The sequence below is a fragment of the Pristiophorus japonicus genome, chromosome 2 (assembly GCF_044704955.1).
Source record: "Pristiophorus japonicus isolate sPriJap1 chromosome 2, sPriJap1.hap1, whole genome shotgun sequence".
In the NCBI taxonomy this organism is placed as follows: domain Eukaryota; kingdom Metazoa; phylum Chordata; class Chondrichthyes; family Pristiophoridae; genus Pristiophorus; species Pristiophorus japonicus.
Genome location: NC_091978.1, coordinates 18,464,965 through 18,478,660, shown reverse-complemented (window position 1 = coordinate 18,478,660; position 13,696 = coordinate 18,464,965). Strand labels below are relative to the sequence as shown.

General features: G+C 47.1%; 1 protein-coding gene across 2 annotated transcripts in view; it reads left to right on the top strand.

Annotated features, from left to right (window-relative positions):
* Positions 1-13,100, top strand: part of adissp (adipose secreted signaling protein) — a 277,083-nt gene extending 263,983 nt beyond the window's left edge. For both annotated transcript variants that reach the window (XM_070861118.1, XM_070861127.1), the window contains exon 6: positions 12,633-13,100. In XM_070861118.1, the coding sequence (XP_070717219.1) occupies positions 12,633-12,733 (101 nt within the window). In that variant the 3' untranslated portion in view covers positions 12,734-13,100. The remainder of the gene's footprint in view (positions 1-12,632) is intronic.
* Positions 13,101-13,696: the final 596 nt, after the last annotated feature.

Sequence of the window (13,696 nt, the reverse complement as noted above, 5' to 3'; positions counted from 1 at the left end):
CCCTCTTGCAATAAAGGGCAACATTCCATTTGACTTCCTGATTACTTGCTGTACCTGCATACTAACGTTTTGAGTTGCATGTACAAAAACCCCCAGGTCCCTCTGTACGGCAACATTTTGCAATCTCTTCCCCATTTAAATAATTTGCTTTTTTATTTTTCCTAACAAAGTGGATAACCTCACATTTTCCCACATTATAATCCATCTGCCAAATGTTTGCCCACTCACTTAGCCTATCTATATCCCTTTGTAGATTACTTGCATCCTCACAACTTGCTTTCCCACCTATCTTTGTATCATCAGCAAATTTGGCTACATTACACTCGGTCGCTTCATCCAAGGTTAGTAAAGACAAACGTAGGTCCCCTGCAGTCAGAATCAGGGGAAGTCATAACGGGGAACAAAGAAATGGCAGACCAATTGAACAAGTACTTTGGTTCGGTATTCACTAAGGAGGACACAAACAACCTTCCGGATATAAAAGGGGTCAGAGGGTCTAGTAAGGAGGGGGAACTGAGGGCAATCTTTATTCGTCGGGAAATTGTGTTGGGGAAATTGATGGGATTGAAGGCCGATAAATCCCCAGGGCCTGATGGACTGCATCCCAGAGTACTTAAGGAGGTGGCCTTGGAAATAGCGGATGCATTGACAGTCATTTTCCAACATTCCATTGACTCTGGATCAGTTCCTATCGAGTGGAGGGTAGCCAATGTAACCCCACTTTTTAAAAAAGGAGGGAGAGAGAAAACAGGGAATTATAGACCAGTCAGCCTGGCCTCAGTAGTGGGTAAAATGATGGAATCAATTATTAAGGATGTCATAGCAGCGCATTTGGAAAATGGTGACATGATAGGTCCAAGTCAGCATGGATTTGTGAAAGGGAAATCATGCTTGACAAATCTTCTGGAATTTTTTGAGGATGTTTCCAGTAAAGTGGACAAAGGAGAACCAGTTGATGTGGTATATTTGGACTTTCAGAAGGCTTTCGACAAGGTCCCACACAAGAGATTAATGTGCAAAGTTAAAGCACATGGGATTGGGGGTAGTGTGCTGACGTGGATTGAGAACTGGTTGTCAGACAGGAAGCAAAGAGTAGGAGTAAACGGGTACTTTTCAGAATGGCAGGCAGTGACTAGTGGGGTGCCGCAAGGTTCTGTGCTGGGGCCCCAGCTGTTTACATTGTACATTAATGATTTAGACGAGGGGATTAAATGCAGTATCTCCAAATTTGCGGATGACACTAAGTTGGGTGGCAGTGTGAGCTGCGAGGAGGATGCTATTAGGCTGCAGAGTGACTTGGCTAGGTTAGGTGAGTGGGCAAATGCATGGCAGATGAAGTATAATGTGGATAAATGTGAGGTTATCCACTTTGGTGGTAAAAACAGAGAGACAGACTATTATCTGAATGGTGACAGATTAGGAAAAGGGAAGGTGCAACGAGACCTGGGTGTCATGGTACATCAGTCATTGAAGGTTGGCATGCAGGTACAGCAGGCGGTTAAGAAAGCAAATGGCATGTTGGCCTTCATAGCGATGGGATTTGAGTACAGGGGCAGGGAGGTGTTGCTACAGTTGTACAGGACCTTGGTGAGGCCACACCTGGAGTATTGTGTACAGTTTTTGTCTCCTAACTTGAAGGACATTCTTGCTATTGAGGGAGCGCAGCGAAGATTCACCAGACTGATTCCCGGGATGGTGGGACTGACCTATCAAGAAAGACTGGATCAACTGGGCTTGTATTCACTGGAGTTCAGAAGAATGAGAGGGGACCTCATAGAAACGTTTAAAATTCTGACGGGTTTAGACAGGTTAGATGCAGGAAGAATGTTCCCAATGTTGGGGAAGTCCAGAACCAGGGGTCACAGTCTGAGGATAAGGGGTAAGCCATTTAGGACCGAGATGAGGAGAAACTTCTTCACTCAGAGAATTGTGAACCTGTGGAATTCTCTACCACAGAAAGTAGTTGAGGCCAATTCACTAAATATATTCAAAAGGGAGTTAGATGAAGTCCTTACTACTAGGGGGATCAAGGGGTATGGCGAGAAAGCAGGAAGGGGGTACTGAAGTTTCATGTTCAGCCATGAACTCATTGAATGGCGGTGCAGGCTCGAAGGGCTGAATGGCCTACTCCTGCACCTATTTTCTATGTTTCTATGTTTCCAGGTGTAGCCTCGCCAATACCCTGTACAGTTGTAGCAGGATTTATCTGTTTTTATACTCTATCCCCTTGCAATAAAGGCCAGCATTCTTTGCCTTCCTGATTACTTGCTGTACCATTTCAACAGGCCAACCAAATTGGTTGGGTCTGGAATCACTTATCGGTCAGACCGGGTAAGGATGGCAGATTTCCTTCCCTGAAGGACATGAGTGAACCAGTTGGGTTTTCTTTAATGACAATCCAAGAACATCATGGTCACTTCTACTAAGACCAGCATTGTATTCTCAGATTTATGTTACCAGTGTTCCATCACATCAAAATGGCTGACACGATGAGCAATGAGGCAAGGGATCATACAGTCTGTTCATGGTGATGTTGGCAGGAATGTTGACCACGGTTCCAGGACCACACTCCATTGGGTCACCAACCCTCCAGGATTGGCCTGACATCACCAGGAATTGAAGATTGATCTCCAGAGAGAATTTTTTTTTTTCATTTGCTTTAAACACTTCTGTCTATTATGTTTTTAAACATATTGGAGATGTTGTGGAGGAAGAGGGGTTGCGGGCAGGAGTGAAGGCTTTTTGACAGACCGTCTAGCATCATTCAATCAAATGATAATAACATAACATAAGAAATAGGAGCAGGAGTCGGCCATACTGCCCCTCGCGCCTGCTCCGCCATTCAATACGATCATGGCTGATCTTCGCCCTCAACTATGCTTTCCCGCCTGATCCCTATATCCCTGGATTCCCCTAGATTCCCAAAATTTAGCAATCTCAGTCTGGAATGTACTCAGCGATTCAGCATCCACAGCTTTCTGGGGCAGAGAATTCCAAAGATTCAGAACCCTCGAAGTGAAGAAATTTCTCCTCATCTCTGTCTTAAATGGCCGACCCCTTATCCTGGGACTGTGTCCCCTCGTTCTGGGCTCTCCAGTCAGGGGAAACAACCTCTCAGCATTTCTCCGGTCAATCCCCCTCAGAATCTGAAATGGTTCAATTAGATCACCCCTCATTCTTCTAAACTCGAGAGAGTATAGACCCGTTCTACACAATCTCTCCTCATAGAATGAAGAGCCTGTTTAGTTTCCGGTTGTTCACGAGGAAGGGCATGTTGGTTGACCAGTGGTGGGGGAGGTGGGAAGGGGGGTGCGGGTCATGTGATGAAACCTCCAGGAATATGTCCAACCAACGTTGGCAATTTAACTCCCCGCTCCTCTGCAAGCAGTGCCTCAAGGTCATTAACATTCCCCTGAGCTCCAGAATGTGCTCAGCGTTAGGAGGAGAAAGTGCCCCAACACTAAAAGAAATGTCTGATCTATAAGTAGCGTACGTGTGTGTTGACATTAGACCAGCTTGTGTGCAAGTGAATCTTGGCCCAGACACTGGTGCAGCCGTTCTTACTGCCTGCGCTGCCACCTAGTGGAATCAAAGGTAAGGTTCCCCCTGCGACCAGCCTCTTGCATGTAAAACATGGTTTCTCTCCCCCCCCCCCCTCATTATCTGTGCTCAACCCATCTCCCGCCCCCCCTTCTCTCCCGTCACTTTTCCTCCTCTCCACAGGGCTCTGACCTGCTCAGGTGGGTTTCTACCTATGTTTTCTCCAAATGAATAATGGGAAAACCAAGCCATTGTTTTTGGTCCCCGCCACAAACTCCCTTCCCCAGCCACTGACTCCATCATTCCCCCGCGCCCCCCCCCCCCCAAACTTCTGTCTGAGGCAGAACCAGACTGTTCGCAATCTTGGTGTCATATTTGACTCTGAAATGAGCTTTTGAACACATATCCGCAGCCTAACTAAGACCGTCTATTTGCACCTCTGTAACGTCTCCCATGTCGGCCTCTGCCTCAGTTCATCCACCACTGAAGCCCTAATCCATACCTTTGTTACCTCCAGACTTGACTATTCCAACGCACTCCTGGCCTCCCACATTCACACTCCTCTAATTCTGCCCTCCTGAGCATCTCTGATTATAATCGCTCAACCATTGGTGGCCGTGCCTTCTGTTGCCTGGGCCCCAAGATCTGGAACTCCCTGCCTAAACCTCTCCTCCTCTCTACCTCTCTTTCCTCCTTCATGACGCTCCTTAAAAACTACCCCTTTGACTAAGCTTTTAGTCAGCTGCGCTAATTTCTCCTTGTGTGACTCGATGTCAAATCCTTTTGTCTCATAAAACTGTGAAGCGTCTTGGGACGTTTCACTACATTAAAGGCGCTATATAAATACAATTTGTTTTGAATTTATTTGTTTGCTACCCTGTTCCTCGCCCCTGTTATTGGCCGAGTAATCCAGAGACCCGGACTAATGATCCGGAGACACAAGTTCAAATCCCACAGCGGCTGGGGAATTTAAATTCAATTAATTAAGTAAATCTGGAATTAAAAAACTACCAGTTGTCATAAAAACCCATCTGGTTCCCTAATGTCCTTCAGGGAAGGCAGTCTGCCGCCCTTACCCAGTCTGGCCTATAGGTGGCTCCAGACTTATGGCAAATGTTGGTTGACTCTGATCATCATCATAGTCAGTCCCTCGGAATCGAGGAAGACTTGCTTCCACTCCTGAAGTGAGTTCTTTGGTGGCTGAACAGTCCAATACGAGAACCACAGACTCTGTCACAGGTGGGACAGATAGTGGTTGAGGGAAGGGGTGGGTGGAACTGGTTTGCCGCACGCTCTTTCCGCTGCCTGCACTTGATTTCTGCATGCTCTCGGCGTTGAGACTCGAGGCACTCAGCGCCCTCCCGGATGCACTTCCTCCACTTAGGGCGGTCATTGGCCAGGGACTCCCAGGTGTCAGTGGGGATGTCGCACTTCATCAGGGAGGCTTTGAGAGTGTTCTTGTAACGTTTCCACTGCCCACCTTTGACTCTTTTGCCTTGAAGAAGCACCAGGTAGAGCACTTGCTTTGGGAGTCTCGTGTCTGGCATGCGAACTATGTGGCCTGCCCAGCGGAGCTGATCGAGTGTGGTCAGTACTTCAATGCTGGGGATGTTGGCCTGGATGAGTATACTAATGTCAGTGCGTCTGTCCTCCCCAGGGATTTGTAGAATCTTGCGGAGACATCGTTGGTGACATTTCTCCAGCGATTTGAGGTGTCTACTGTACATGGTCCATGTCTCTGAGCAATACCCATCATTATCATAGGCGTTCCCTCGAACTAGGATGACTTGCTTCCACATGAGTTCACAGATGTTTCAATGAAGCACCTGATGTTCCAATCCTGAACTCCAATTGAAGGGTGGAAGATGCCTGTGGGTGGATTTTTTTAACGTGTGGTGGACGTTGCACACCAGCCACCACACGGGCTCGACAGAGCTAGGTCTTGGTCCAGTGGCAAGGGTTAACCAGAACGACTGGAGATCAGCACTGCTGCACGGGCCTAGTGCGCACACGTCGCAGTGTGGGCTGGCCCATGCTGCCCCTGGGCTCTCGGCTCTTCTGGGCCGTGTACCCTCATTCGCCGCACCTCTGCCATGATGTTCCAGGGCCCTGCACTCCAGTTCTATTTACAGCCCCGACCTGCGGTGGTGTTCTCACACAGGTCGGGGCAGCCCACGATGACCCATACAGGAGGGCGGGTATTACTACAGCCCTCTAGACCATGAGCTTGGTGCCAGGTTTGAGGGCCTGGTCTTCAAACACTCCTTTCCCTCAAGCGGCTGATGCTGCACTGGCACACTGGAAGCGGTGTTGGATCTCGTCATCAATGCCTGCTCTTGTTGCTAGGAGGCTCCCGAGATATGGGAAGTGGTCCACGGATCTTGTTCTTGATGACTGGGGGGCAGTGCTGTACGGTGAGGACAAGCTGGTGGAGGACCTTTGTCTTACGGATGTTTAGCGTAAGGCCCATGCTTTCGTACGCCTCAGTAAATACGTCGACTATGTCCTGGAGTTCAGCCTCTATGTGCGCAGACGCAGGCGTCGTCCGCGTACTGTAGCTCGACGTCAGAGGTTGGGGTGATCTTGGACCTGGCCTGGAGATGGCCCAGGTTGAACAGATTCCCACTGGTTCTGTAGTTTAGTTCCACTCCAGCAGGGAGCTTATTGACTGTGAGGTGGAGCATGGCGGCGAGAAAGATTGAGAAGAGGTTGGGGCGATGACGCAGCCCTGTTTGACCCCGGTCTGGTCGTGGATTTGGTCTGTGATGGATCCGTTGGTAAGGATCACGGCCTGCATGTCGTCGTGGAGCAGGCGGTGGATGGTGACGAACTTTTGGGGGCATCCGAAACAGGAGAGGACGCTCTAAAGAACCTCGTGGTTGACAGTGTCAAAGGCCTTTGTAAGGTCGAAGAAGGCCATGTATAGGGGCTGGCGCTGTTCCCTGCATTTTTCCTGTAGCTGTCGCGCTGCAAAAATCATGTCCGTTGTGCCCCTTAGTGGACGAAATCCGCACTGTGACTCCGGGAGGAGCTCCTCGGCCACAGGGAGAAGACGGTTGAGGAGGACTCTAGCGATGACTTTCCCAGTGGTTGATAGCAGGGAAATTCCTCTGTAGTTGCCTCAGTCGGACTTGTCCCCTTTTTTAAAGATGGTCACGATCACAGCATCTCTGAGATCTCCTGGCATGCTCTCCTCCCTCCAGATGACTCTGAACTGCCGTCTCAAATGGCGCCTCAGTTGTCAAGAAGACGGCTCACCACCAGTTTCTCAAGGGCAGTTAGAAACATACAAAATAGGTGCAGGAGTAGGGCATCCGGCCCTTCGAGCCTGCACCACCATTCAATAAGATCATGGCTGATCCTTCCTTCAGTACCCGTTCCTATTTTCTCTCCATACCCCTTGATCCCTTTAGCCGTAAGGGCCATATCTAACTCCCTCTTGAATATATCTAAAAAACTTGCATCAACAACACTCTGCGGTAGGGAATTCCACAGGTTAACAACTCTGAGTGAAGAAGTTTCTCCTCATCTCGGTCCTAAATGGCTTACCCCTTATCCTAAGACTAGGTCCCCTGGTTCTGGACTTCCCCAACATCGGGAACATTCTTCCTGCATCTAACCTGTCCAGTCCCGTCAGAATTTTATATGTTTCTATGAGATCCCCTCTCATCCTTCTAAACTCCAGTGAATACAGGCCTAGTTGATCCAGTCTCTCCTCATATGACAGTCCTGCCATCCCAGGAATCAGTCTGGTGAACCTTTGCTGCATTCCCTCAATAGCAAGTCGTCTTTCCTCAGATTAGGAGACCAAAACTGAACACAATATTCCAGGTGAGGCCTCACCAAGGCCCTGTACTAAGACTTCCCTGCTCCTATACTCAAATGCCCTTGCTATGAAGACCAACATACCATTTGCCGCCTTCACCGCCTGCTGTACCTGCATGCCAACCTTCAGTGACTGATGAATCATGACACACAGGTCTCGCTGTACCTCCCCTTTTCCTAATCTGCCGCCATTCAGATAATATTCTGCCTTTGTGTTTTTGCCCCCAAAGTGGATAACCTCACATTTATCCACAAATGCCATGTATTTGCCCACTCGCCTAACCTATCCAAATCACCCTGCAGCCTCATAGCGTCCTCCTCACAGCTCTCACTGCCACCCAGTTCGGTGTCATCTGCAAACTTGGAGATATTACACTCAATTCCATCATCGAAATCATTAATATATATTGTCAAGAGCTGGGGTCCCAGCACTGAGCCCTGCGGTACTCCACTAGTCACTGCCTGCCATTAATCCCGACTTTCTGTTTCCTGTCTGCCAACCAGTTCTCTATCCATGTAAGTACATTACCCCCAATACCAAGTGCTTCGATTTTGCACACCAATCTCTTGAGTGGGACCTTATCAAAAGCCTATTGAAAGTCCAAATACACCACATCCACTGGTTCTCCATTGTCCACTCGACTGGTTACATCCTCACAAAATTCCAGAAGATTTGTCAAGCATGATTTCCCCTTCACAAATCCATGCTGACTTGGACCAATCCTATCACTGCTTTCCAAATGTGCTGCTATTTCATCTTTAATGATTGATTCCAATATTTTCCCCACTGCTGATGTCATGCTAACCGGCCTATAATTACCCGTTTTCTCTCACCCTCCTTTCTTAAAAAGTGGTGTTACATTAGCAACCCTCCAATCCATAGGAACTGATCCAGAGTCAATAGACTGTTGGAAAATTATCACCAATGCATCCACTATTTCTAGGGCCACTTCCTTAAGTACTCTGGGATGTAGACCATCAGGCCCTGGGGATTTATCAGCCTTCAATCCCATCAATTTCCCTAACACAATTTCCCGCCTAATAAGGATATCCTTCATTTCCTTCTTCTCACTAGACCTTTGGATCCCTAGTACATCCGGAAGGTTATTTGTGTCTTCCTTTCTGAAGACAGAACCAAAGTACTTGTTCAATTTTTCTGCCATTTCTTTGTTCCCCATTATAAATTCACCCGAATCCGACTGCAAGGGACCAATGTTTGTCTTCACTAATCTTTTTCTCTTCACATATCTATAGAAGCTTTTGCAGTCATTTTTTATGTTTCTGGCAAACTTCCTCTCGTACTCTATTTTCCCCCTCTTAATTAAACCCTTTGTCCTCCTCTGCTGTATTCTAAATTCCTCCAAGTCCTCCGGCTTGCTACTTTTTCTGGCTAATTTGTATTCCTCTTCCTTGGATTTAACACTATCCTTAATTTCCCTTGTTAGCCATGGTTGAGCCACCTTCCCCATTTTATTTTTACTTCAGACAGGGATGTACAATTGTTGAAGTTCGTCCATGTGATCTTTAAATGTTTGACATTGCCTATCCACCGTCAACCCTTTAAGCATCATTTGCCAGTCTAATCTAGCCAATTCGCGCCTCATACCATCAAAGTTACCTTTCCTTAAGTTCAGGACCCTAGTTTCTGAATTAACTTTGTCACTCTCCATCTTAATAAAGAATTCTAACATATTATGGTCACTCTTACCCAAGGGGCCTCGCACAAGATTGCTAATTAGTCCCTTCTCATTACACATCACCCAGTCTCAGATGGCCAGCTCTCTGGTTGGTTCCTCGACATATTGGTCTAGAAAACCATCCCTAATACTCTCCAGGAAATCCTCCTCCACCGCATTTCTACCAGTTAGGTTAGCCCAATCAATATGTAGATTAAAGTCGCCCATGATTACTGCTGTACCTTTATTACACACATCCCTTATTTCTTGTTTGATGCTGTCCCCAACCTCACTACTACCAGTGGTGGCCTGTACACTACTCCCACCAGCGTTTTCTGCCCTTTGGTATTCCGTAGCTCCACCCATACCGATTCCACATCATCCAGGCTAATGTCCTTCCTTACAATTGCATCAATTTCCTCTTTAACCAGTAACGTCACTCCGCCTCCTTTTCCTTTCTGTCTATCCTTCCTAAATGTTGAATACTCCTGGATGTTGAGTTCCCAGCCTTGGTCACCCTGGAGCCATGTCTCCGGGATGCCAATCACATCATACCCGTTAGCTGCTATCTGCGCAATTAATTCATCCACCTGATTCCAAATACTCCTCGCATTGAGGCACAGAGCCTTTAGGCTTGTCTTTTTAACACACTTTGACCCTTTAGAATTCTGCTGTAAAGTCGCCCTTTTTGTTTTTTGCCTTGGGTTTCTCTGCCTTCCACTTTTACTATTCTCCTATCTTTTGCTTCTGTCTCCATTTTATTCCCCTCTGTCTCCCTGCATTGGTTCCCATCCCCCTGCCATATTAGTTTAACGCCTCCCGAACAGCACTAGCAAGCACTCCCCCTAGGACATTGGTTCCAGTCCTGCCCAGGTGCAGACCGTCCAGTCCCACCTCCCCCAGAACCGGTTCCAATGTCCCAGGAATTTAAATCTCTCCCTTCTGCACCACTGCTCAAGCCACGTATTCATCTGAGCTATCCTGCGATTCCTACTCTGACTCGCACGCAGCACTGATAGCAATCCTGAGATTACTACTTTTGAGGTCCTACTTTTTAATTTAACTCCTAGCTCGCTAAATTCAGCTCGTAGGACCTCATCCCGTTTTTTACCTATGTCGTTGGTACCTATATGCACCACGACAACTGGCTGTTCGCCCTCCTTTTCCAGAATGTCCTGCACCTGCTTCGAGACATCCTTGACCCTTGCACCAGGGAGGCAACATACCATCCTGGAGTCTCGGTTGCAGCCACAAAACGTCTATCTATTCCCCTCACAATCGAATTCCCTATCACTATCGCTCTCCCACTCTTTTTTCTGCCCTCCTGTGCAGCAGAGCCAGCCATGGTGCCATGAATCTGGCTGCTGCTGCTCTCCCTGATGAGCCAAGGGGGATAGAAATAATGGGCAAAAAATGCTGGCTTTGCCGGCGATGCTCTCATCCCATGGATGAATTTTTTTTTAATGTTCCACAGGCACCCACGGCCCTCCAGCAACTTACCCGCGTGGCTTTCTTCATGATGAGCCCTGGCGACACTGGCAAGGCAAGCTTAGTTACCCTGAGGGCAGAAGGAGGCCATTTTGGCCCATCGTGTCCAGGCCGGCCGACAAGGAGCCGCACAGCCCTCGGTCAGCAGCCCTGAAGGCATGGCGCGGGCATGCTCTTTGTGTCACATTATTTCTATCCCCCTTGGCTGTCATATTGTAAATATACAGCGAGCAGTTCATAATGAAAAAGAAGTTCTTAATGTTTTAAATAGGAGACTTGTCTCAAATATCAGGGTTTGACAGCACAGAAACAGCCAGGTCCGTGCCGGTGTTTATGCTCCACACGAGCCTCCTCCCAACACTCTTCATCTCACCCCATCAACATATCCTTCTATTCCTTTCTCCCTCTTATCTAGCTTCCCCTTACATGCATTTGTGCTAGTCGCCTCAGCTACTCCTTGTGGTAGCGAGTTCCACATTCTAACCACACTTTGAGTAAAGAAGTTTCTTGTGAATTCCTCAATGGATTTATTGATGACTGTCTTATATTAATGGCCCCTAGTTTTGGACTCCCCCACGAGTAGAACCATCCTCTCTATGTCTACCCTATTGAACCCCTTCATTATATTAAAGACCTTTAGGTCACCTCTCAGTCGTCTCCTTTCTAGAGAAAAGAGCTCCAGCCTGGTCAGTTTTTCCTGTTAGCTGTATCCACACAGTTTTGGTATCATTCTTGTAAAGTCATTTCTGCCATTCCCCCAGTGCTTCTATATCATTTTTGAAATATGGAGACCAGAACTGTGCACAGTGCCCCTGAGTGTAATGTAGCCAAGTTTGCTGATGACACAAAGTTGGGTGAGAGAGCAAATTGTGAGGCGGACATTAAAAAATCTGCGAAGCGATATAGACAGGCTAAGTGAGTGGGCAAACATTTGGCAGATGGCGTATAATGTGGGAAAATGTGAGGTTATCCACTTTGGCAGGAAAAATGGAAAAGCAGGTTATAATTTAAATGGAGAAAAATTGCAAAGTGTTGCAGTGCAGAGAGACCTGGGGGCCCTTGTGCATGAAACACAAAAAGTTAGTATGCAGGTACAGCAAGTGATCAGGAAGATAAATGGAATGTTGGCCTTTATTGCAAGGGGGGTAGAGTATAAAAGCAAAGAAGTCCTACTGCACCTAGAGTACTGCGTGCAGTTTTGTTTTCCGTATTAAGCATATACTTGCTTGCATTGGAGACAGTTCAGAGTAGGTTCACTAGGTTGATTCCAGAGATGAGGGGGTTGACTTATGAAGATAGGTTGAGTAGGTTGGGCCTACACACACTGGAGTTCAGAAGAATGAGAGGTGATCTTATCAAAACATATAAGATAATGGGAGGGCTCAACAAGGTGGATGCAGAGAGGATATTTCCACTTGTGGAGGAAACTAAAACTAGGGGACATAGTCTCAGAATAAGGGGGCGCCCATTTAAGACTGAGATGAAGAGGAATTTCTTCTCTGAGGGTTGTAAATCTGTGGAATTCTCTGCCCCTGAGAGCTGTGGAGGCTGGGTCATTGAATATATTAAGGCAGAGATAGGCAGATTTTTGAGCAAAAAGGGAATAAAGGGTTTTGTGCAGCGGGCAGGGAAGTGGAGCTGAGCCCAAGATCAGATCAGCCATGATCGTATTAAATGGTGGAGCAGGCTCGAGGGGCCAAATGGCCTGCTCCTGCTCCCATTTCCGATGTTCTTATGTTCAAGACTTCTCCTTCCGGACTTTGCTTGAGCCTGCAGAGACACAATGGGCCTTTCTCAGCGCAGTATCAGCCAGTTCTCTCTAACTCGAGCCATGGGCACTTTACGCACATACACGTGTAACCTAGCCAATATTTATCCCTCAATCAACGGAACAAAAAAACAGATTACCCGGTCATGATCACATTGCTGTTTGTAGGAGCTTGCTGTGGGCACATTGGCTGCAGTGTTTCCCAATTACAACAGTGACTACACTTCATTGGCTGTAAAGCGCTTTGGGACATCCGATGGTCGTGAAAGGCGCTATATAAACCCAAGCCTTTTTTCCTTTCTAATCTACCATTCCCAATTTTGCTTGTATTTCAGATCGGCTGCATGGGACCCCCATGCTGTTGGAAGGTGTGAAGTGCGTCGGCACTGAACTGGAATACGACTCTGAGCAGAGCGACTGGCAGGGATTCGACTAGCCTATACCCAAACACTGTGCTCCATTTGGCTACAACAGGTCACGCTGTGTCACCACACGATGCTGTGCTCGCTAAACTGTGAAATAACTCGCAAAGTTTCACCATAACCGAAGATTGATCTCTCTCTCTCTCTCTCTTTCTTTTGGTACCTCAGTTTTCTGCTTGTAATGTGATCTCCCTTTGGGAGTTTAGTTTAAAAATGTAAAAGCAATCTGAGCAAAAAGTCTGTCCTGGGAAATGTTGAGTACAAACTGTCTGCGTTCGATATATTGAAAGAATCAGGGGATATATTCATTGAATGTACAGAGGAGTGCAATGCAGAATGTGTTTATTTTGTCATATTGAAGAAATAAATAAATGAAATCCATTGTTCATTAACTTGTATTTTTTTTTTAACTTCCATCCTTAAGGGACTAAGGGGTTATGGAGATCGGGCAGGGAAGTGAACCTGAGTCCATGATCGGATCAGCCATGATTGTATTAAATGGCGGAGCAGGCTCAAGGGGCCGAAAGGCCTACACCTACTTATGTTCTTAACAGAAAGGCGGACCTGCATTTATACAGGTGTTGCCTTGGCTCAGGGGGTAGTACTCTTGCCTCTGTGCCAGAAGGTTGAACATAAATAGGAACAGGGGGTAGGCCATTTAACCCTTCCAGTCTATTCTGCCATTCAATGAGATCATGGCTGATCTGTGACCTTACTCCATATGTCCGTCTTTGGCCCATATCATCATCAACAACAACAGCTTGTATTTATATAGCGCCTTTAATGTAGTGAAACGTCCCAAGGCGCTTCACAGGAGTATTGTAAGATAAAACATTTGACACCGAGCCGCATAAGTAGAAATTAGCGCAGGTGACCAAAGAGGTAGGTTTTAAGGAGCGTCTTGAAGGAGGAAAGAGAGGTAGTGAGGTTTAGGCAGGTGTTCCGGAGCTTGGGGCCGAGGCAACTGAATATCTCAA